General features: G+C 37.7%; 1 protein-coding gene across 1 annotated transcript in view; it reads right to left on the reverse strand.

The window, feature by feature from the left end:
- The window catches only part of STIM2 (stromal interaction molecule 2), a 165,419-nt gene that overhangs the window by 89,215 nt on the left and 50,417 nt on the right, over positions 1 to 25,787 (reverse strand). The window contains exon 2 of the mRNA XM_066280375.1: positions 2,967 to 3,097. Coding sequence (XP_066136472.1) covers positions 2,967 to 3,097 — 131 coding nt within the window. The remainder of the gene's footprint in view (positions 1 to 2,966; positions 3,098 to 25,787) is intronic.

Here is a 25,787-nt window from a genome sequence, read left to right on the forward strand (position 1 = left end):
CATCCGACTTCTCAACAGAAACACTTGAGGCCAGAAGGGAACAGCAAGAAATATTCAAAGTAATGCAGAACAAGAACCTACAACCAAGACTACTTTATCCAGCAAGGCTATCGTTTAAAATTGAAGGAGAAATAAAAAGCTTCCCAGACAAAAAACAACTCAAGGAATTGATTACAACTAAACCAATGCTGCAGGAAATGTTAAGGGGCCTGCTGTAAACAGATCAAAGTGGTAAAATAATATAGCAAAAAAGGAACACAGCTTTAAAGAATAAAATGGCAATAAACAACTACATATCAATAATAACCTTAAACGTAAATGGATTAAATGATCCAATCAAAAGACAGGGTAGCTGCATGGATAAGAAAACAGGACCCATACATATGCTGTCTACAAGAGACACACCTTAGAACAAAAGATACACATAGATTGAAGGTAAAAGGATGGAAAAAAATATTTCACGCAAATAGAAATGAAAAAAAAGTTGGGGTAGCAATACTTATATCAGACAAATTGGACTTTAAAACAAAGGATATAGTAAGAGATAAAGAAGGCCACTACATAATGAAAAAGGGAGTAATCCAACAGGAAGATATAACTATTATCAATATCTATGCACCTAATATAGGAGCACCTAAATATATAAAGCAGACTTTGATGGATTTAAAGGGCGAGATCAACAACAATACTATAAGAGTTGGGGATTTCAATACCCCACTAACATCACTAGATAGATCCTCAAGAAGAAAATAAACAAAGAAATAGCAGACTTATTGGACACACTAGATCAACTCGATTTAATAGATATCTTCAGAACCTTCCACCCTAAAGCAACAGAATATACATTCTTTTCAAGTGCTCATGGTACATTTTCTAGGATAGACCACATGTTAGGGCACAAAAGAGCTCTCCACAAATATAAGAAGATTGAAATCATATCAAGCACTTTCTCCGATCACAACGGCATGAAACTAGAAATGAACCACAACAGAAAAGCTCAAAAATTCTCAAACACATGGAAACTAAATAGCAGGTTGTTAAATAACGAATGGATTAAAAATGAGATCAAAGAAGAAATAAAAAAATTCCTAGAAACGAATGACAATGAGCATACAACAACTAAAAATTTATGGGACACAGCAAAAGCAGTACTGAGAAGGAAGTTCATAGCACTACAGGCACACGTTAAGAAGCTAGAAAAAGCTCAAATAAACAACTTAATCTTGCATCTAAAAGAACTAGAAAAAGAACAGCAAGTAAAGCCCAAATGTAGTAGAAGTAAGGAAATAATAAAGATCAGAGCAGAAATAATAAATGACATAGAGACTAAAGAAACAATACAGAGGATCAATGAAACTAGGAGCTGGTTTTTTGAAAGTGTAAACAAGATCGATGAACCTTTAACTAGACTTACCAAGAAAAAAAGAGTGAGAACTCAAATAAAATTAGAAATGAGAGTGGAGAAATAACAACTGACACAACAGAAATACAAAATATTGTAAGAAAATACTATGAAGAACTGTATGCCAAAAAACTAGACAACCTAGGCCCTGGCCGGTTGGCTCAGCGGTAGAGCGTCGGCCTAGCGTGCGGAGGACCCGGGTTCGATTCCCGGCCAGGGCACACAGGAGAAGCGCCCATTTGCTTCTCCACCCCTCCGCCGCGCTTTCCTCTCTGTCTCTCTCTTCCCCTCCCGCAGCCAAGGCTCCATTGGAGCAAAGATGGCCCGGGCGCTGAGGATGGCTCTGTGGCCTCTGCCCCAGGCGCTAGAGTGGCTCTGGTCGCAACATGGCGACGCCCAGGATGGGCAGAGCATCGCCCCCTGGTGGGCAGAGCGTCGCCCCTGGTGGGCGTGCCGGGTGGATCCCGGTCGGGCGCATGCGGGAGTCTGTCTGACTGTCTCTCCCTGTTTCCAGCTTCAGAAAAAATGAAAATAAATAAATAAATAAATAAATAAATAAACAAACTAGACAACCTAGATGAAATGGACAAATTCCTTGAAACATACAATCTTCCAAAAATCAACCTGGAAGAATCAGAAAACCTAAACAGACCGATTACACCAAATGAGATCGAAACAGTTATCTAAAAACTCCCAACAAAGAAAAGTCCGGGGTCTGATGACTTCACAACTGAATTCTACCAAATATTCAAAGAACTAACTTCTATCCTTCTCAAACTATTTTTAAAAATTCAAGAGGAAGGAAGACTTCCAAACTCCTTTTACAAGGCGAGTATAATTCTGATTCCAAAACCAAGCAAAGACAACACAAAGAAAGAAAATTATAGGCCAATATCTCTGATGAATATAGATGCTAAAATCCTCAACAAAATATTAGCAAACTGGATCCAACAATATATGGACAAAATCATACACCATGATCAAGTGGGATTTATTCTGGGGAGGCAAAACTGGTACAATATTCGTAAATCAATCAATATGATTCATCACATAAACAAAAAGAAGGAGAAAAACCATATGATAATTTCAATAGATGCAGAAAAAGCATTTGATAAAATCCAGCACCCATTCATGATCAAAACTCTCAGCAAAGTGGGAATACAGGGAACATACCTCAGCCCACACCTAAAGGAACAGAAAAGATGCCCAGCTAAGACCAGACAACCAGAAAATCAGATGAAACAATAGTGTTGCTATTTTAAGCCATTAAATTTTGTGGTGGTTTGTAAAGCAGCAATAGGTAAGTGATAGAGTCAGTACATATAAGATACATGTTTGAGAAATCCAGGAACATGAGAAGAAGGATTCTTATATATAGCTGGGAAAATTCAAAGCACACATGAGGAAAAGAAAAAAGAAAAACATGTAAATACACAGGGTAAAATTAAAAGGTAAAGAGGAAAGCGAAAGGTGTTGAAGGAGTTAAGTCATATGAGGAATAATGGGGAATTTTAAGGCTAAAACATTGTGTTATGAGTTCCCAGTGAAAAAGTTTTCTACCTACTTCATCACTTTCATCCACTTCAATTCCACCATCTTTGTCGTCATCCATTTGTTTGTGGATTGTTTGAAGAGCTTCCAGACTAAATCTGTCTTCCTCCGTGAAGCACGGTGGACTCAGTGCTATGCAGGGATCTGCAACGAACAGAAAGCCATTACTGACCTGCCATCCCAAATGCAGCTTACACTTGGAGGGCCTAATTTTTTAAACACCTAACATTAAATTTCAGACGAAGTCCAAGAGGCTTTTTAAATTCTAGCAGAGTATTCTTCAAATCAAAAGTATAATATATGAAGACAATTGACTAAAAATAAATAATTCAACTTCATTGACTCTGGGCAACCACCACCAGGAGTTACACCAGGAGTGACTTCGAGTGGTCTCCATCCTTCTGCATTTTTAATCATTTTCCTCTTATGCAACCTATTAGATTTACCAATTATTCTCCACAAAAAAAGAAAAAACAGATGAGGTTTTCTTTTAAAAAAAGAAAAAGAAAACTAATAACCACAGAATACAACGTGGTTTGTTTTAGGGTTGTTTTTTTTTTTTTTTTTTTGTATAATCCAGTTTAATTAAAATGTAAGTCCTAGGAAAATATGACAAAGAATACAAGAAAAGGAAACGTGGAATATTTACATGATTTTTAAACTTTTTTCATTTTTCTATTTAAGAGAGTCCAAGAGTTAGCCCAGGTGACATCTTAAAATACATAACTTCTGGCCCTGGCCAGGTTACTCAGTGGACACGACAAGGTGGTGGGTTCAGCCCCAGTCAGAGCATATACAAGAAGCAACCAATGGGTGTACAATTATGTGGGATGAGTCAATGCTTCTCTCTCTCTTATCAATGAAAAAATAAAATAAAAAATAAAAATAAAATATGTAACTTCTTAGAGTCAACAAGGAAAAAAAAGATTGAATTTTTGAAAAACTTGTTACTCATGTTTACTTTAATATGCATTTATTGGGTAAACCTCTTCCTATGAAAAATGTATGAATCCTCACATTGCTTTTCAAAAATTAACAATTCAGAGAGAATATGGAGTTTTTCATGGCTTAAAACCAGATTGATAAAAACCACCTCCTGTGGACTCAACAAGTAAACCAAAATGAAAAAGTACTGTCAAAGCTTCATTTACACCCAATCTGGCTGACCGGTATTCAGCAACCTACTTCTACCAGTTCACTAAAATAATATCCTTTTTAAATTTCATCAGAACTGGATGTACTTCTAGAAATAGTATGACCTTAAATTTAAAGTGATTATTAGCATAACAGGAGGGTTACTCTCTAAAATAAAGTTAGTAGACTAGATGCTTACTAAACAGACTTAATGCTTACTTATTAATATCTATTTCAGATATAAGAGCCTAAGAATATCTAACTCTGTACTTAAGGGAAAGAAATGCAAGAAAAGAAGCCAGTACTAGAGACCAACTAATTATTTTATTTTCTAAAAAATAATGAAAACTGATATCACCTACATGTTCCAGTTATAACCTTTTTTGGTAATTTAACATTTTTAATTCCAAATCTAATTTTAATTTTGTTAGTCTTGAAAGGAAAAGAAATAGGAAAGACAACTCTATTAAAATGGAAAATAAAATTTTAAGTTATGTGACATATGCATATATTTACATACAAATATTTAAAACTGATCAAGATTTGATAAACTGTAAGAACTTATAGGCAAATGGTTAATTATGATCCCTAACTCACAAAACAACCAGAACCCTGATAAGCATACAAATTTGAACTCACTTGCAGTAATTTTGCATAGATGTAAAATAAAAGATAAGTTCTTAGATTTCATAACAATCTATTATGTACAGAAGATCCTTTTCTTTTTTTGTGTGTGTATTTTTCAGAAGTTAGAAGCAGGGAGGCAGGTGGAGGGGGAGGGGCACAAAGAAAACTAGATAGAAGGTGACAGAGGACAATCTGACTTTGGGTGATGGGTATGCAACAGAATTGAATGATAAGATAACCTGGACATGTTTTCTTTGAATATATGTACCCTGATTTATTGATGTCACCCCATTAAAATTAATAAAAATTTATTTATTAGAAAAAAAAAAGAAGCAGCAGAGAGGCAGTCAGAAAGACTCCCGCATGCGCCCAACTGGGATCCACATGGCATGCCCACCAGGGGGCAATGCTCTGCCCATCTGGAGCCATTCTAGCACCTGAGGTGGAGGCCGTGGAGCCATCCTCAGTGCCTGGGCCAACTTTGCTCCAATGGAGCCTTGGCTACAGAAGGGGAAGAGAGAGAGAGGAAGGAGAGAGGGAGGGGCGGAGAAGCAGATGGGTGCTTCTCCTGTGTGCCCTGACGGGAATCGAACCCGGGACTTCCACACACCGGGCTGATGCTCTACCACTGAGCCAACCAGCCAGGGCTTAAGATCCTATTTTTCAAACATACTTTATTTGCTAATAAACATACAAAATGAAAGTGTTATTGTAACAAGTATGTAAAGAAAGGCTCAGCATCAATCACTATGGTTCAAGAGGCCTGCTATCAAACTCTCTAAAAGAAGTCAACAGTGAGGGTTGTATAAACCTTATAAAACTTCAAGAGAAAACTAGGAGAAACCTATGACCTGAAAAAAAATTCATGTAGAAATAAAATTAGTAATTTTTTTTTTTTTGGTATTTTTCTGAAGCTGGAAACGGGGAGAGACAGTCAGACAGACTCCCGCATGCGCCCAATCGGGATCCACCCGGCACGCCCACCAGGGGGCGATGCTCTGCCCCTCCGGGGGGTCGCTCCATTGCGACCAGAGCCACTCCAGCGCCTGGGGCAGAGGCCAAGGAGCCATCCCCAGTGCCCAGGCCATCCTTGCTCCAATGGAGCCTTGGCTGCGGGAGGGGAAGAGAGAGATGGAGAGGAAGGAGAGGGGGAGGTGTGGAGAAGCAGATGGGCACTTCTCCTGTGTGCCCTGGCCGGGAATCGAACCCGAGACTTCTGCACGCCAGGCTGACGCTCTACAACTGAGCCAACCAGCCAAGGCCGGTAATTTTTAATTAAATTAACTTAATAAACACACCTTATTTAATAAAGCAAAGATTTAAATTTTTCAATTATATCAATTCTCAAATCATTCTTCTTAAGTGCTCATTTCATGTTGTACTTTATTAATATATAATTACGTTATGAATCATTTTGTCCACACAATTAAGCTTGTGAACAGGGCCAGGACCATATTCTTCCTTTTCTCAAATGTTCATAATATCCAGCACTGGGCACATTTGGAACCTGTGATAAATTAACTATTACACATTAGCTAAGGTTCTAGGCTTCCATACTGTGCAAACCAACAACAAGTATTAGAATAAAGTGACAAGAAGAGAATCCAGGACTCAAAAAAGTCCACATTCAAGTGAGAAAGAAGGCATGTGGACGATATATTGGGTTAGGTACCACTGAGAACATTAGTCATAGGTTGTTATCTAATCGAAACTGGGAAAGAAAAGTCTAGCACTTCCTAAAGGTACCTTAGGGAGTTTTAAATGACCTAGAGTTGATGACACTGGGAAGAAGAGAGAAGCATGCCTGGAAGAAGAAACATTGTATGTTCAGTGGCATGAAAACAACACAGAATATTAAAAGAAATGCAACAGGTTAATATATACAGAGTACAGAGAACATGTAGAAAAGAGTCAAAAGATCAGGTAGGAGATTGATAAGAAGAGGCCAGGTCTCTAAAAGTGATTTTCCATACTAAGGAGCTTTGATTTTTAATCCTGAAGACTATATAAGAAGCCATAAAGGATTTCAAGGAGAGGACTGACATGACACAATCAGGTTCGTATGGAAAGATCATTCTGGTGACAGTATAAAATAGACAGGCTGGAGGCCAGACCTGGAGGCACAGCTGTCAGACATTGCTAGGATACCAGGGAAGCACTAATCCATCCACGCCTCAAGGAATGAAGGAGGCAAATGATGAACACTGCTCTAGGGCAGTGGTTCTCAACCTTTCTAATGCCGTGACCCCACAATACAGTTCCTCATGTTGCGGTGACCCCAAACCAAAAAATAATTTTGGTGGCTACTTCATAACTGTAATTTTGCTACAGTTATGATTCGGAATGTAAATACCTGATATGCATTATGTATTTTCCGATGGCTTTAGGCGACCCCATCAGGGTCATGACCCACAGGTTGAGAACCGCTGCTCTGGGGTTTGGTGTTTTGGCCAAGTTCAAGCAGCAGAAGGAAAGAAAAGACAGGAGTTGAGGCTATGGCAAGAGTAATTCATTTCTCCACAAAAAAATTCATTTTCTTGTGGTACAATTACTTAAGGTCTAGACATCTAATTTAGAATAGTTGGTAATTCTGAATTCTAATACATGATCTAAAGTCTTTCACATTTCTTTCTCAGCTGTTTCGCTTCTAGGTTAATTCAGCACAAGTGATTGTTTTAACTCAAGTTACTGACCTAATTTTTTTAAATATATGAATCATTATGAAAGTTCTGTGCCTATAATGAGTCAGGTATAACGGTTCCAAAGACAATGGCTTCAATACCAAAATCGTTCTCCTTTGCCAACATCTCATAGACACCTTAACCAAAAAGGCACCAGTGTACAACATGTACTCCATACCAGAACACGTTTCTCCTCTAAACAGATTTCACTTGTTCATTAAAATATGTTCTAGACACTTCTCCCAGGAAGAGATACAAATGGCCAACAGATATATGAAAAGATGCTCAGCTTCATTAGTTATTAGAGAAATGCAAATCAAAACTACAATGAGATACCACCTCACCCCTGTTAGATTAGCTATTATCAACAAGACGGGTAATAGCAAATGTTGGAGAGGCTGTGGAGAAAAAGGAACCCTCATTCACTGTTGGTGGGACTGTAAAGTAGTACAACCACAAAAAACTGCAAATAGAACTACCTTATGACCCAGCAATCCCTCTACTGGGTATATACCCCAAAACCTCAGAAACATTGATACGTGAAGACACATGTAGCCCCATGTTCATTGCAGCACTGTTCACAGTGGCCAAGACATGGAAACAACCAAAAAGCCCTTCAATAGAAGACTGGATAAAGAAGATGTGGCACATATACACTATGGAATACTAATCAGCCATAAGAAATGATGACATCAGATCATTTACAGCAAAATGGTGGGATCTTGATAACATTATACGGAGTGAAATAAGTAAATCAGAAAAAAACAAGAACTACATGATTCCATACATTGGTGGAACATAAAAACAAGACTAAGAGACATGGACAAGAGTGTGGTGGTTACCAGGGGTGGGGGGAGGGAGGACATGGGAGGGAGGGAGGGAGAGAGTTAGGGGGAGGGGGTGGGGCACAGAGAACTAGATAGAGGGTGGCGGAGAACAATCTGACTTTGGGCGAGGGGTATGCAACATAATTTAATGACAAAATAACCTAGACATGTTTTCTTTGAATATATGTACCCTGATTTATTAATGTCATCCCATTACCATTAATAAAAATTTATTTTAAAAAAAATATATGTTCTAGAGTCTCTGTAATATACCAGGCCCTGTGCTTGAAGTGGGGCACCCAATATGGTAAGTCAGACAGATTTCTTCCCTTGTGTTAAATGCAACATGCTGTGATACATCGTTTTAGCATTATACTCAGCATTCCTGTCTTTTCTATGGAGTAAGGCTAGCATTTCCCAATGAGAAAACAGGAATCAGCTGAACAAAACAGACTTAACCAAAGTCAGCAACCAACGCCAATGTTAAATTCACCTTGTTTTTCTCTAATCAAAGGCAGATGCTCAGTCTGATTCTGCAGAAATAGGCAAATGAATTAAAGTGACTTCACCTAATACAAAGCATCTACCACATTCCAGAAGCCAATGCCATTTTATGTACATAATTTAATCCATACAATCCAGTGTGAGGCACGTATTACCTCCATTATTCAGATGAGAAAATGAGGCTCATAAGCAACAGGCTTAAAATTCTAACCCTAAAAATGACAGTACGGAAATCCAACCAAGTCTTTGAAACTCAAACTCAAACTCAAGTATCAGTATAATAAACAGAAATGTGTGTCACTGGTGTCAGAAAAGAATAACATCTTGCTATTGTACATAATACCAGGACCTGGGTGAGGAGAGCTAGAGAACCAAACATAAATTTGTCCAGGGAAAGGGATCACTAGACACCTCAGAATGATATTCACAACCTAGAATACAAACCTACACTTGCTACATATCTTTTCCTCTTGAGAACAATGTGTCTTCAACTTACACTTCCTTGAACAAACGTTTATGATAAGTATACCATGCCCACACAGACTGACCTAGTTGTTGAATGTTTAAATATATATAAATATTAGAAGCCAAGTAAAATAATTTCTGAATACAAGTTATTTTCCTAGTAAATACATAAATGCCACACTCTAAGTTAGAAACCAGGTATACAAAAAATAAAAACATAGTTTAATATGGCCAGTGTAAGGACAGATAAGTAATAAATATACAATGGTAGCAAAACTAAGAAAGTAGTCCTGTCTACATGCAAGAAAAGCTTACAGGAGGAAGCGATAGTTACATTGATTCTTGAACAATAAGTGTTCAAGAATCAGACACCAAGTGTCTGCTAGGAAGACACATTGCTCACAAAAATTAGGGGGTACTTTATCGCTTCATATTCATTTTGAAATATCCTCTAAGTTTTGTGAGAAGTATATGTATAAGCCAGAGCATAAGCTGCTAATAGTTACGATATTAACAAAATAATGACAATAATTATTGAAGGGGTTCAGAAAAAGCCTCCCTAAAACGTGTTACCTAGGCTTGTGGATTATTTTGAACTGAAGGTCACAGAGACCCTGTAGACTCACGAGAAATTTTTACCTCTCCCTTAAAGAATTTAAATTTGGGTCCCTGCCCCTAGTAACAGTTACCACCAGAAATAACTTTTTATGACCTATCTATAGGGCAGGGCAAACTTTTAATCACTAAACATGTGCTCTCCTTATTATCCTGACAATGACCCTCCTCTGAAGCCCGAAGGTGCCTTACTTTTCATCCTTAGCTCAGAATCTTATAGAACTCATTTTCCCTTCCTGTCTCTGCACTTCTCATAGATGTGGGTTTTAAATACATATATAATTGAATTTGGTTATTTGCTCTTGTTAATCTGTCTCATGTAGATTTATTAGAGCAGCCAAAAGAAACAATAAGGGTAAAGGAAAACTTCTTCTCCTAGGCTATTATAGAATGTCTATAATATACCATATAAATATATATAAATTACATATTATTCATTTTACTTTGCCTATAAAGTAGGCATTATTATTCCCAATTGATTAGATTAAGAGAAAAAATTGATATGAATGAGGGCCAATTATGAAGGAATCTAAATATCAGCCTAAAGTGACAATAAAGGAGAAAAATATTACTAAATTTCTCACTGAAAGCCCCTGCTTACAGTTTCTCCTGTTTCCTCCCAAGTACACCTAAGCCTGGATAATTCCTTTCATTCCAACTCAAATGTGACTCTTCATAGACCATCCTACCTCCCTATCAAAAACAGCCTTCCTGCCTGACCAAGTGGTGGCACAGTGGCTACAGCGTCAACCTGGGAGACTGAGGGCCCAGGTTCAAAACCCCGAGGTCGTTGGCTTGAGCACAGGCTCATCTATCTGCCTTGAGCATGGCTCACCAGCTTGACTGGTGTCACCAGCTTGAGCATGGGATCATAGACATGACCCCATGGTCACTGGCTTGAGCCCAAAGGTTGTTGGCTTGAGCAACAAGGGGTCACTGGTGTGCCTGGCGTCCTCACACACACACACCCATCAAGGCACGTATGAGAAACAATCAATAAACAACTAAAGTGCCCCAACTAAGAATTAATGCTTCTCATTTCTCTCCCTTCCTGTCTCTGTCTCTGCCTCACTTAAAAAAAGAAAAAGAAAGCCTTCCCTCTTACGCTCTACATGCTTTCTTTTTCCTCATAACACTTTATCCCAGCATACTGTATTATGTATTATTCATCTGCTTACTGCCCGATTTTCCCACAATAATGCAATCGTGAGATCACAGGCTTTGTTTTGATAATGCCTCTTTCCCAGGTGCAAGAACAGTGCCTGGCGCATAATAAATGCTCAAACAATATTTGCTTACTGAATTACTTACGTAATTAGCTTCTAATATAAATGTTTGGAAGACAAAAACTTTCCTAGAAATTACTTAGCTAGTTAGAAGAGTAAGATGTACAAACTGACAATAAAACTCCTCACTTCTTTACAGCACCAAAGTTAAATCTATGTAGTTAGTAAAGATCTAATAACATTATTCCTGATTAAAACTATTCAGTAGGCCCCTAGAGCTTAAGGTATAAAGTCTATTTATTCATTGTCAAATATTACTGCTTAAGTATTTATTGAACAAAATATACAACATGTTTAGCAAAAATAACTGAGGGGAACTTTTAAAATATTTAAGACAGTCTTCCTCAAGTCTCTTATGCTCTAGCAGTAAAGATAAAACTTCATGAGGGCAAGGACTAAATTTGTCATATTGATTACTATAGATGATCACTAGTATTATACACACTGCTCACAAAAATTAGGAGATATTTTATCGCTTCATATTCATTTTGAAATATCCCATAATTCTTATGAGCACTATATTATACGTATATTATTACTACACATTACGACATCTAATAAGTAATTATGCATGATTTTCATATGCAAGTAATTGCATTTAGGGTGGCATAAAGTAAAAGAAACTTGATTTTAATTAGTGGGGTTCGAAAAAGCAAAGACAAAAATACAAAAAATAAAGAGCTCTGCGATCCACAAAGAGTGCTTTGGCTCGCCTACTGGTTCTCAATTGAGAGTGCTCCTTAGTGCCCTTCCCCTCTCCCTCCTGCTCATCTCTCCTCCCACTGCGTGGAGGGTGTGGAGGCCAAGGATGTTCAGTAACTATAACAGATAGGTCAGTTCAACTCAACAAAGAACTGTCCTCTGCTCTGCCACTAGTATTCCCAAAGGGAGGAAGAAAACACTAGCAAGTGAAAAAGGGAGGAGCAATAGGATGTGAATCTGGAAAGAGAGCCTGGGACCATCTACTGGGGAAAGGCAGTAAACCTCAGGAAGAGGAGTCTAAAAGTCACTAATGGTTTTTAAGTAGAACTGTAACATAATGACAAAAGTTACAGAAATTCCAACTTATATTTTACGTAGTGCTTTCAAGTCAAAAATACTTTCCTATATAGTCAATTTTATTTTAACCTAGAGAAGAAATTATAATCTTGTTTTACATGATTGTTCCCAACAAATGCCTATTCCTACTGTCCAGACAGAAAGTAACACAATATAAGATGTGATTGTAGCAGTGAGAATAGAAAGAAAAGGTCAACCTGAATGTAGAAAAATATGACTGATATTTCAGGCCTAAAAGTGTAGGTAAAACAAAAGTACATTTCTCTTTTATTGGTTGAGCCAGTCCAAACAACAGAGTTAGAAAACACGTCAAATGTGACTCCATTAAGCCTTCACTAGAGGAATAAATATGTATGCCATACTCTATATTTTGTCATCAATTAATATGTGTACAGTTATATGTACAAAATATGGTTCAGAAACCTAAGAAAATAAGAGTTTAAGAAATAAATGAAGCTAAAAAAGTAAATCTAGTCTTTAAAGCTAGTTTCCCTCCTACTAATTTCCCTCCTTTAAGGTCAGCAAATTTCATGCAGAAAAGAACAAGAAAGAAGGGGAGCCAGCTGACTGTTAATCACAAACCAATGACTGCGGCCCGTTAACAATGAGGAACATCATACACTGCCAAGAACGTGGCTTACCACACTGACAACTATTTATGAGTCTCATGATTAGGATTTTCTTAATTACTACCACTGAGAGAAATTTTCAAAATAAGTATCATTTGTATGTTGTACTTTCATTAATAGTTCAAGCATTTATAAAATCAAATATTCCAATTTGAATATTTTGAAAGTAAATTTTGTCTCAAATCTCCAGATATAATTCTCTGGTGTCAATATTCAACAAACCAACAATCCAGTTCAAAGTAAAAGTGTTCCTTTTTCTTCTGGTTTCCCCTTTAGGGCAGAGTCTGTACTATCTTATATTCCCAGTGTCTGGCACACCAACATCTAGTATATAGTAGGATCAATGAATGTTTCTCAAGAAAATCTAATAAGCAGATAATAAAGGCTGCTGCATATTTTTTAGAAAAAAAGTGAGTTTCAACCCATTATCTATTACATGGTCTAGTATATAATATATACTCAAAATATGCTAGCATTTACTGAGAGCATGAGTATATTACATGCCAGACAAGTGAGAAAGGGAAAGTTATAACTGGTATACACAATACTACACCTGGATGATGTAAAAATGCACGTAGAGGACTCTAGGCTCTCTAATATTTACTCAAACTTTTGAAAAGTTCAACTGTTAAAGGCAACAGACCTTACCAATAGAAGGCTATGAAACCACCCCAAAAGTATCTATTTATGGCTTAAGTATTACAACCAACAAAAAAATGAAGGCCTTCACTTTGAAACCGCTTCTGACTGACAATAGCCTCTTTAAGGTCTGAATCATTTTAATCATTCTGCATAAAAAGTACCTATTAATTAGTCTGGACTCCTGAGAAAAAAAAGTTTCCTCTGATAGTAGCTAAAAATTTCCCTAAAAAATTGCTAAGTTCAACTACACCTTCCAAATGTTTTAAATAGACTATCCAATACAAACTCAGGTCCCTTCTCATTTACCAGGGACATGTTTCAATTTACCATCTTCTAAATATTTCATTCCCACTTATTCCTCGCCCAAGCAAAGCATCATATACTTGCCACTTGAAAAAGTTCCTGCTGATCTCAAAGAACCTCACAAAGGTAGAAGACAGAATAATGCATCTGTCTCATAACTATCAGATATGCAATTCATTTACCAATGCATTCCTCTGTCCAAAAAACATCCATACTTGTAAATTCATGGCTAACCAATATGTTCCTTTAATGTATGTAGACAAATGAGAAGGAATACTTATGTGGCTGTATTTATCTCCATATTCACTGACAGCTGCCATTTTTTTTCTATTGTTTTATATTATAAACTGCTAGAAATCAATGTTTATAACATTGTTACATCCGTCATATGTGGCAAAATACTGTTGACTAGGTACAAAAAAGTAAATACACTTTTTACTGGTGCATAATTTAAGGTGCATAAATACACTTATTTATTGACTCCTGTTTTTCCAGGATGCTATAAAAACTTAACAGAAGAGAAAATTTTGGGCAGGTAGACACACAGAATTACAAAAGCAATTCCTAATTTCTCTGCAAAGATTTTACTGACATATACAGGCAAAAGAAACATGACCCAAATAATTAGAAATCAGGATTCTAATAATCCCAGCCTCCTCTGAAACAGTATATCATGCCACTAACATTTTCACTAGCAACATTATGTACACAGAATAGAATATTTTCCTTATTTTTATTTACTTATTTTATTATTAATTTATTTACTGATTTCAGTGACAGAGGAAGGGAGAGGGAGACAGGAACATCGATTTGTTCTTGTATGAGCCCCGACTGGGGATCAAACCGGCAACCTCTGTGCTTTGAGACAATGCTCTAACCAACTGAGCTATCTGGCCAGGGCTATTTTTATGTATTTTAAAGGAAATTATCTTCCTAGAATTTTTGTAAGTAGCCTCAGTAATATATCCAAAAGCAACAGAGAGAAACTGAAGGTGTCAGTAGAAACCTGCAAAAGGTCTTCAAGTACAAAAGCAGAATCAGACCCTGGCCAGTTGGCTTGCAGGGGTCTCCAAACTTTTTACACAGGAGGCCAGTTCACTGTCCCTGAGACCATTGGAGGGCTGCCAAATACAGTGGTCCTCTCACTGACCACCAATGAAAGAGGTGCCCCTTCCAGAAGTGCAGTGGGGGCTGGATAAATGGCCTCAGGGGGCCACATTGCCGCGGGCCGTAGTTTGGGGACACCTGGTAGTGGAATGAGCATCAGCCCAGCATATGGTCGTCCCCGTTCAATTCCCAGTCAGGGCACACAGGAGAAGAGACCATCTGTTTCTCTCCCTCTTCCCTTTCCCTTCCCCTCCTGAAGCCAGGGGTACAACTGGTTCAAATGTTGGCCCCAGGCACTGAGGATATTTCATTGGTACGAGTGTCAGCCTCAAGGCACTAAAAATAGCTCAATTGATCAGAGTATCAATCCAAGACAGGGGTTAAAGGGTGGATCCTGACATGCAGGAATCTGTCACACTATCTCCTCCCCTCCTCTCACGTAAAAAATAAAAAAGCAGAATCAGGTAAAGCATCTATTTAATAGTTTATGAGAGAACTGACCCTAACTCTTCTGAATATCATTAACTTCCTTTTCCAATATAATCTTTTCTATCTATCCTTTTCACATGATTTTTTACACCATATAATTGTAATACCTATTTCTGCTTTAAAAATGTAAGTAAAAGTAAAGAGAGTTTAGAGTTACACAAGGTTACTGAAGATTCCTCCTATTTAGCAAATATTGTTTATAGCAAGTATGGTCAACTGAAACACTCCCCATAGTAATGTCATTTCTCTGAAATTATTCACTTCAGTTCTTCAGTAGTATTGATTTGTTGTCATCAACTTTTAGGAGTTCTCTCTCTCTAAGCATCATATTTAAAAGATAACACTAAAAGTAAAGAAACTATTTAATCAACCTATCAAAATATATACACACAAATCAAAATTGTCCTTCAAATTCAAAAAATTCTCCTTAGGAAGAAATTTATTTCAATAACTTTGTCACTGTCCAAAACTCAATGGCACTCATGACTTAACCAAAAGAACTACTCCAAAACATGTGTAATGTTTTTTGTATGTTCTTAAAAATAGTATAATTTCTTCCAATAAGGGTGGATTTACAATTAGGAAATTAACTGGCAGAATAAAATTTCTGGTTCAAACAAAATATCACATCCAGTAAAGAAAAAGATTTTTCTCATGTGGTCCATAAAATTCCAATTCATTAACTCTAAAACTTTTATTTTTTTAGAATAAGCCATTAATACTTTAAATTATTTTAAATAATTTATTGATTAAAAAATCATTGTGTGATAATGTAAGTTTCTAGAGGAAAAGTATTAAAAATATAAAATTGGCCATATATAACTATATATATATCACTGAACTAGTCATTTAGAAGTTCAATACAAATATAAATTTTCATTAATTAATATACAATCTCTTTTACTTCATAAGTTTTCCAAAATATTTCTCAATCTGAACTAAAACCAATGTAAGTTATTAATTTAACTATGAGCTTTGTTCAGTGCTATATTCCTATTACCTAGAACACCACCTGGAACAAAGCAAGCAACCAGTAAGTATTTACTGAGTAAGTGCATCAATATAGAAATTTAATGAATGGTCATAGATTAAGCTGACTTTCATTTATATTTGCAAAGCTTAATGATACCAGAAATCTTTCTCTTTTTACAAGAAACAATCAACAAAATATAACCATACCATCAAATGTGATCAAGTACCAAAGACTTAAAGTTGACAGCGACTCCATTCTTCCTCTTACACATCCCATCCAGCCTTGGGAAAGCTGTTGGCTTTACCTTCAAAATCCATGGCCACTCATTATAATCATTCCCCTGCAAACATTTTCAGCTCCCTGGCCCTTCTCTCACTTCATTATACTAGGTCAGCAAAGCCATAATCCTGGTAAAAATCTAATTCTCCACCTACTTTGCACCTGCACCCATACACCTAAGCATGGCTGGTCATAATGCCTCAAAATCTGCCAGTCATACCATAATTCCCTGGTCTGTTCACTCTCCCTATTTCAAACCTTCTTGATCCTCAAGACTTAATAGTTCACTGAAAGAAAAAAAAAATAAACAATCAGAAAAGAACTTTCATAAACTCTCATGACCTATTGAACTACCTTCCAGCGTCTACACCTCATGTTGCATCTCTGGCCTACGGCCACAAATGAATTAACCAACTTTCTATATTATTCATGAAATAAATAGCATCCCATTTAGTCCCTTAAGAGCACCATTCTAGAAATTCAACCCTAACATTTTGCTTTCAAGGGTCATTGCGATCAGAATGTACACAGGCTACTTTCTTCCCGTCTTTTACAAAAAGGCAAACAGCCTGACCAGTGGTGGCACAGTGAACAGAGTGTCAACCTGGGAACCTGGAAACCTGGGATGCTGAGGTCCCAGGTTCAAGACCTCAAGTTTGCTGGCTTGAGCACAGGCTCACCAGCTTGACCGCAAGGTCGCCAGCTTGAGAGTGCAAACATTGACATGATCCCCTGGTTGCTGCCTTGAGCCCAAAGGTCACTGACTCAAAGCCCAAGGTCACTGACTTGAGTAAGGGGTCACTGGCTCAACTGAAGCCCCCTGACCAAGGCACATATGAGAAGTAATCAATGAACAACTAAAGTGACATAACTATGAGTTGATGCTTATCTCTTTCCCTTCCTCTCTGTCTCGCCAAAAAAAAAAAAAAAAAAGAAAAGCAAATATACTCAACCTCGCTTCACTACTATCCCATTTCATTGCTCCATTTGCAAAACATCTCCTTGAAAACATTGCTAACTAACCATTCCCAATTTCTCTCTTCCCCTTCTCTCTTAAAATACACTCCAATCAGGCCTCTGCTCTCACTACTCCACTAACACTGCGTTGGTCAAAATCACCAGTAATTTCTACGTTACAAGGTCTAAACCAAAGCTGTGCTAAGAAGGCAAGCTAGAAGGGGGCAGATTACAAAAACACTTAGAAGGTAAAGTTTACTAATTCCTAGAATTCCCCTTCAGTCCACTACAGTATGCAGCCTCCATTAAATGGAGGTGTAATCATTCAGGAAAAGATATTATTCATTTTCAAACATAAAGATACAATATTTTTCGATCCATAAGACGAACTTTTTCCCCAAAAAAGTGAAGGGGGAAATGCCCATGTGTCTTATGGAGTGAAAAATATGGTATTTTATTAAATTTTAACACACCATTTGGTCAGAATATTTTTTTTCTTATTTTCCTCCTTAAAACCCTAGGTGTGTCTTATGATCAGGTGCATCTTATGCAGTGAAAAATACAGTAACTAAAATTACAAAATACAAAGGAAAACGATATAGAAAAATACACCTAGAGATATAAACAAAATTTCTGATTAATTAGATACTAAAAAACAAATTTTTTTACCTTATTAACAATAGGACGACTATTCTTACAGATAATCCAAGAAAACTCCACCTACCACATGACAGATTGGAACACTGAAACAGCTCCCTTTCCAGCTCAGGATATGAGGAAAAGACAAGAAGCAAGGTGGCATCCAATAGGTAGAAATTTGCCTAGGAGAACATGTTGCCAAAAAGACTGACAATACTGTATTCTTCCGGCCTGCAGAACTCAATCAGAAATTTCTAAGAAATGATTTAGGATGATCCAGAATGGAATGAAAAAAGTCATTCATAGAACAGTGGTAGCCATTTTATTTATTTATTAGTGCAAGTGCACAAGAGAAAAAGAGAGAGAGAGAGAGATAAGAAACATCAACTCGCCCTGGCTGGTTGGCTCAGCGGTAGAGCATTGGCCTAGCATGCGGAGGACCCGGGTTCGATTCCCGGCCAGGGCACACAGGAGAAGCGCCCATTTGCTTCTCCACCCCTCCGCCGCACCTTCCTCTCTGTCTCTCTCTTCCCCTCCCGCAGCCAAGGCTCCATTGGAGCAAAGATGGCCCGGGCGCTGAGGATGGCTCTGTGGCCTCTGCCTCAGGTGCTAGAGTGGCTCTGGTCGCAACATGGCGACGCCCAGGATGGGCAGAGCATCGCCCCCTGGTAGGCAGAGCTTCGCCCCTGGTGGGCGTGCTGGGTGGATCCCGGTCGGGCGCATGCGGGAGTCTGTCTGACTGTCTCTCCCTGTTTCCAGCTTCAGAAAAATGAGAAAAAAAAAAAAAAGAAACATCAACTCGTAATTACATCACTTGAGTTGTCCACTGATTGCTTGTCATACGTGCCTTGACTGGGGGGCTCCAGCTGAGCTAATGACTCCTTGTTGCCAGCAACCTTTGGGCTCAAGCCAGCAACCTTGGGCTTGAGGTCAACAACCTTTGGGCTCAAGCCAGTGACATGGGATCATTTTGATGATCCCACACTCAAGTTGGTGGCCCCATGCTCAAGCTGGAAAGCCTGCGCTCAAGCCGGTGACCTCGGGATTTCGAATTGGGACGCTGAGCGTCCCAGGTTGACTATCCACTGCACTACCACCAGTCAGGCCTCATTTTAAGTAATATTAGCTTTGCTTCCTGAAATGATGTGACTGTGTAGATTCTACATCAAAGTCTTATTTACATCCTACCATAATCTATGCATAAATTTCACTTCCACCTAAAGCTCAATGGCTTTGTAACCAAAAGACGTCATTTCTAACCTAACAACAAAAAGCAAGATCTTTCTCAGCCTTCACTGGTTGGCTCAGTAGCTAGAGCGTCAGCCTGGTGTCTAGACATCCCAGGTTAGACCCTGGTCAGAGCACAAAGGAGAAGCAATTATCTGCTTCTCTCCCTCTCCCCCTCCTCTTCCTCTTCCCCTCCCACAGCCAGTGGCTCCAATGGTTCCAGAGTTGGTCCTGGGGAGCTGAAGATAACTTGGTTGGTCCAAGCATGTCAGCCTCAGGAACTAAAAATAGCTCGGTTGATTTGCACACTGACTCCAGACAGGGGTTGCTGGGTGGATCCCGTTCGAGGTGCGTGTGGGAATCTATCTCACTATACTCCCACCTTTCACATTTAAAAAAAAAAACAACAGCAAGCTCTTTCCTGATCAGCAATCTGAAGATGATCAGAACCGAGTCTGTCTTCTAAACACAAACTTTTAGTGTTTTTGAGAGAGTGGAAATAAGTGAGGACATCTGTATACTGTCCAATTATTGAAAGCTCAAATCCAATCCCTCCTCTCCACATCTCCACCACTGCCATCAAAAACAGCCTCGGCACTTCTCCCACAGCTTTCCTGTAATGGCCTCCCTATCACAAACACCACCACGCTACAAATATATTCCATTTATGGCCAACTTCCCTTTTTAGAATATGAAGCTGGTCACATCATCTCTCCTGCTGAAATTCTTCAGTACTTCCCTGTCTCCCAACCCCCTAAAGGATAAAGCCCAATCCCCGCAGCATAATACAAGGTACATTCTGATTCCGTAAGAATCACTTCACCAGTGATTCACCTTTTAAGCATTTCTGACTTTCCCAACAGTTAGACATTTCCTATTCTCCACTTAAAGCATTTTGTGCACAACTATTATAACTGCAAGTGTTTACCTATAAACCCACATTCTCCCTAAATAATCACACTACTATCAACTTTGGAGCCAGACCTGTGCTCAAATCTCCATTCCATTATTGACTAACCATGTAATTTTCAGCAAACCTCTTTACATATTTGATTCTTAAGGGTCCTCAACTGCAAAATAAGCATAAAATACCCTCAGATTTTCCTATAAATAGCAATAAAAACTATAAATAAAAAAGTACATAGTTCTAGAAAACCCACAGAACTGTAGTGTAGCTAATAACACTCATACAACCTAAAAAGAAAAAAAAAAAACATATTATACAGTGTGTCCGTAAGTTATGGTGCACTTTTGACCAATCACAGGAAAGCAACAAAAGACGATAGAAATGTGAAATCTGCACCAAATAAAAGGAAAACTCTCCCAGTTTTATACCTATTCAGTGCAGTTTGATGCAGGCTCACGCACAGATTTTTTAGGGCTCCTTAGGTAGCTATCCCAAATAGCCTCTACAGACTCGCCACTGACTGATGGCCTACCAGAACGGGGTGTCTCCACCAAACTGCCGGTTTCCTTCAACTGCTTATCCCACTGAGTAATGTTATTCCTATGTGGTGGCGCTTCGTTATAAACGCACCAATATTCACGTTGCACTTTGGTCACGGATTCAAATTTAGCGAACCACAGAACACACTGAACTTTCCTCTGTACCGTCCACATCTTGACTGGCATGGCTGTGGGCTGCTCCGCTGTATACACGGTGTTATGTTGTCATCTGCGCATGCTCACAAGCTGCCACATCATCCTACAGAAACTGGGAGGGTTTTCCTTTTATTTGGTGCAGATTTCACATTTCTATCGTCTTTTGTTGCTTTCCTGTGACCGGTCAAAAGTGCACCATGACTTTATGGACACACTAAATAAAAGAACTAAACCTTCTCTAGGGCAGGTACAAGTTTCTCCTTTGTGATGAGAATACATTTACAGATGAGCCCTGACTTAACTGATGGTTCAATATATAATTTTTCTACCTTATGATGATACGATAGCAATATGCATTCAGTAGAACCTGTACTTCAAATTTTGACTTTTTCCCAAGCCAGCGATACGCGATAGGACACTGTCTTAAGATGCTGGGCAGCAGCAGCAGCAGCAGCAGCGGACCTCAGCTCCCAGTCAGCCACATGACCACAGCAGGAACCAACTGGCATTCCATAGTGAACTGCGTTTTCCAGCATTTTCTAGATACTGTGTTTTGTTTTCACATCCCATCATGCCTATAAAACATCTGTGTCTCCTGCTTCTGGGGAGATGAGGAAGGCTCTTGAGACAAAACTCAAGGTAGTTGTCCAATTGTAGGGTAATGTAAGTTTTCTGATCATGTTTAAGATAGGCTAGACCAGGGGTTTGGAACCTATGGCTCGTGAGCCAGATGTGACTCTTTTGATGGCTGCATCTGGCTCGCAGACAAATCTTTAATAAAAAAAAATAATGTTAAAAATATAAAATATTCTCATGTATTACAATCCATTCATTTCCTACCACTCATGTTCATGGTTGCGGGTGGCTGGAGCCAATCTCAGCTGTCCTTAGGGACAACACCAAATTTTTATTGGATAATGCGTAACGTACATGGGTTGTTGTATGGCTCTCACGGAATTACATTTTTAAATATGTGGCATTCATGGCTCTCTCAGCCAAAAAGGTTTCTGACCCCTGGCTAGACTAAGCTACAAAGCTTGGTAGATTAGGTATATTAAATGCATTTTTTACTTATAATATTTTCAACCTACAAAGAGTTTATTAGGATATAACCCTATTGTAAGTGGAGGAGTAACTGTGATGCACTTTATTGAAAGAAAATGTCCTGTTTTTCAGAGAGAAAAAAATCACAAGCCTGTATACAACAGCTAAACTAACATTAAATCTGATCTTCAATTTCAAGTCAACAAAAGTATAATTCACTTCATATAAATTTTTATTGAACCCTAATAGAAATTAGTATTTAAACAAAACAAAAACAGCCTCAGTTCTTAGAAACTTTTGATTCAAAATAACTTCACAAATCTAGCATTTGAAGGTATTCCCTTTAAAAAATACAAGTGGGCTTAAAATGATGTAAACTTTTTATAAATTCATCTAAAATATGGAACATATATTTTCTACAAAAATGTTTGGGATCTTTAAATTGCTTCAGCATACCTGGGTTCCTCCCTTTAATGTGTCCTGATATGTCTCATCATTTCACAGGAAACAAACTTCCTAGGAGAGGAAGGGTAAGAAGGGAAAGAAAGAAGAAATTCTTAGAGGAGAGCAGACAACAGAACTGGAGATAAGGGTTAGCAACTGAAACACGTGCTGTGCCTTACGATGGGGTAGGGGTGCGAGGCAGTGGGCAGCGTTGGGACCTCTCGCACACGGCAGCACTGAGAACGATGAAGAGCAGCTCCCTCCTGGGGGTAAGGCACACAAATACTAGACAATATACTGAATAGTCAAAGTTCAAATAAGAGAAAGCTTTCCATTAGTATGGAGTCTCCACTTAAAAACTTGAAGGAAATCATTTCTTCTATATTTAGAAAAAATAAGACTATAGAGAAAAAAAACAGATTAGATTTCAAGGAACTACCTTTTAGAAACAATTAGTTTGAAAGTTTTCATGTGACATAGAAGATAAGGTAAAGTCTTACTAAAGTTATACTGAAGCAATAGTTTTTAGAGTAAAATTTCAACTGAATTTCAAGTACAAAGTTATGCAGCAACCACACAGGGCCTTACTTCTTACTGTATTAGATGAATTTTAATCCCTGAAAAGTATAACAAGTCATTCTTTGTCTAAATTCTAGGGGGAAAAATTCAATAACTACTTTCACAGCAGTTTTAATTACTGGTAACTTAAGAAACTAAAGTCTTAAAATTCCTTTTTCTCTCGAATGTCACATGTACTTTTCTACTTAGCCTCTTGGGAATGATACACTCAGTTATGTTCCTAAAGAAGTCAAAGTTTCCCTCAAGTACCTAGTATTTAATTTGAACAAAAGCAAAACAGAAAAAGCCCAGAAATTGGGAGGCAGGAAGTCGGGCTGCCAGCCAGCTCTGTGCACACCAGACACTAGTATACTCTATTTCCTATAAAATGAAGGCCCTCATCGGATCTCAAAGGTTCCTTCTAACTCAGTGACTTTCACTATCTTTAAAACTGTTCATTTATATAGTTTGCAGTTTATAAAGTACATCTCGGCTTATCCTGAAAACTATGTGAAGTAGATAATTTTCTTTTTCTTACAAATGAGGAATTTTAAGTCCAGAAATTAAGATATATACCAAGATAGTCACTGGCAGAGCCGAAGCTGAACTTGGATACCTAACTAAAAGTCCTCTAAACACTCCTTAAAGATTCATTATTAGGAAATCTTACAAACTTAAGCTTAAACCCAAATTTAAACAACTGTAATAAAGCAAAACAGAGTGAAGCAAAAGTAGGTTTACAGTTATTCATATGGAAAATAATACAATTAATAAATCATAAAACAAGAATAAACTGTTTCTCATACTCACAACTAAAAACTTACTCTTGTGCCACCCTCCATAATGACCTGTTTTTAAAATGTAATAGTATTCAGCCTAACCAGGTGGTGGCGCAGTGGATAGAGCGTCAGACTGGGACACAGAGGACCCAGGTTTGAAACCCCGAGGTCGCCAGCTTGAGTGCAGGCTCATCTGGTCTGAGCACAGCTCACCAGCTTGAACCCAAGGTCACTGGCTTGAGCAAGGGGTCACTTGGTCTGTTGTAGTTCCCTGGTCAAGGCACATATAGGAAAACAATCAATGAACTAAAGGTGCCACAACAAAGAATTGATGCTTCTCTTCTCTCTCCTTTCCTGTCTGCTTGTCTCTATCTGTCCCTCTCTCTGTCTCTCTGTCTCTGTCACAAAAATAAATAAATAAATAAACAAACAAACAAACAAACAAGTAAATAAAATGTAACAGTATTGGATATAATTTGTAATTGTAGTTGATATAACCAGTAATTATTTACAGACAAAAAGGATGTTGTATATACCTCAAAAAATAAAGACAAAGATCTTTACTCAAACCACTCAGTAAAAAATATTAATCAGTGACTGAATTTTTCACTTATAACTACTAGCTAGTCACCACAGAAAAATACTACTTTTACTTTACATCCTTCAAGAACCAAAATCTAAACTACCTGGGAACTTTTCCCACAAAGAAAATTCTAAACCCAGAGGCTTTATTCATGAATTCTAGCAAAAATCAAGGAAAAAAGAATTCTACTCTAAACACAAACTTTTACAGAGAATAGAAAGAAGAAACTTCTTCAACTCGTTTTAAGAGGATAGCTTAACACTGGTACCAAAACCAAGAAAACAGTATTAAAACTAAAAATTATAAAGCCAGCCTCACAAATGAACATAAATGTAAAAATCTGAAAATATTACCAAATTAAATTCAACAAACTGCAAAAAGGATAATAACATGTCATGACAAAGTTAAGTTTATTACAAGAATGGAAGACTGGCTCAATGTAAGAAAATCAATTAGTGTAATTCATATTAACAGATTAAAGGTAGAAAACTTATTACTGGTGTCAACACTGGTGTCTTCTGTAGATTGCTTGAGCACCAACTCATTACTTTGAGAACTGATCTATTAAGGGGAAGGAGGAAAGAACTGAGCGTTTTTCCTGACTTTCCTATATGAATGTATTTGATTAAAACCAAACATAATCACAGGAAAAGATGCACAAAAGCATTCCATAATATTAAACGTTAATGTATAATAAAATGTATGGAAATATAAAGAAATATTCTTAATCTGATAAAGAAACTATAGCAAACTATATTCTTAATACTAAAACATTAAAAGCTCTGCCTCTGAGGTAAGAACAAGAATAGGGTTGTATCATCCCATTTCTGTTCAAATAGTTCAAATAGTAGTAGAGTTTTATACCAATACAGTAAGGAAAGAAAAACAAATGAAAGGTATAAAGACTTAAAAGGCAGAACAGAGAAACGCAATCTGTAGAGGATAAAATACAGAAATAAACGTAAATTCACAATTAACTTAGTAAGGTTGCTGGATTTAACAGCTCAATGTACAAAATCAATTATATTTCTAAATACCTACAGTTAAAAAGTGAAATTTTTTCATTGGAAAGCATAACATACCTTTTCTTAAAATCTACAAATTCAAAGGGATTCACAAAGAAAACGATGGGGGGGTAACACCTCACTGGTGTCTTCTGTAGATTGCTTGAGCACCAACTCATTACTTTGAGAACTGGTCTATTAAGGGGAAGGGGGGAGAACTGAGCATTTTTCCTGTCTTTCCTTTATGAATGTATTTGATTAAAACCAAAAAGTTGATAAATGTTCTTGAAAGTCCAACAAATAAATGCAAGAATAACTAAATTGTAAAATCACCATCCTGCAATCCCAAATGAAATACTGGATCTAGGCAACAATCT

Source organism: Saccopteryx bilineata, chromosome 5, assembly GCF_036850765.1.
Source record: "Saccopteryx bilineata isolate mSacBil1 chromosome 5, mSacBil1_pri_phased_curated, whole genome shotgun sequence".
Lineage (NCBI taxonomy): Eukaryota > Metazoa > Chordata > Mammalia > Chiroptera > Emballonuridae > Saccopteryx > Saccopteryx bilineata.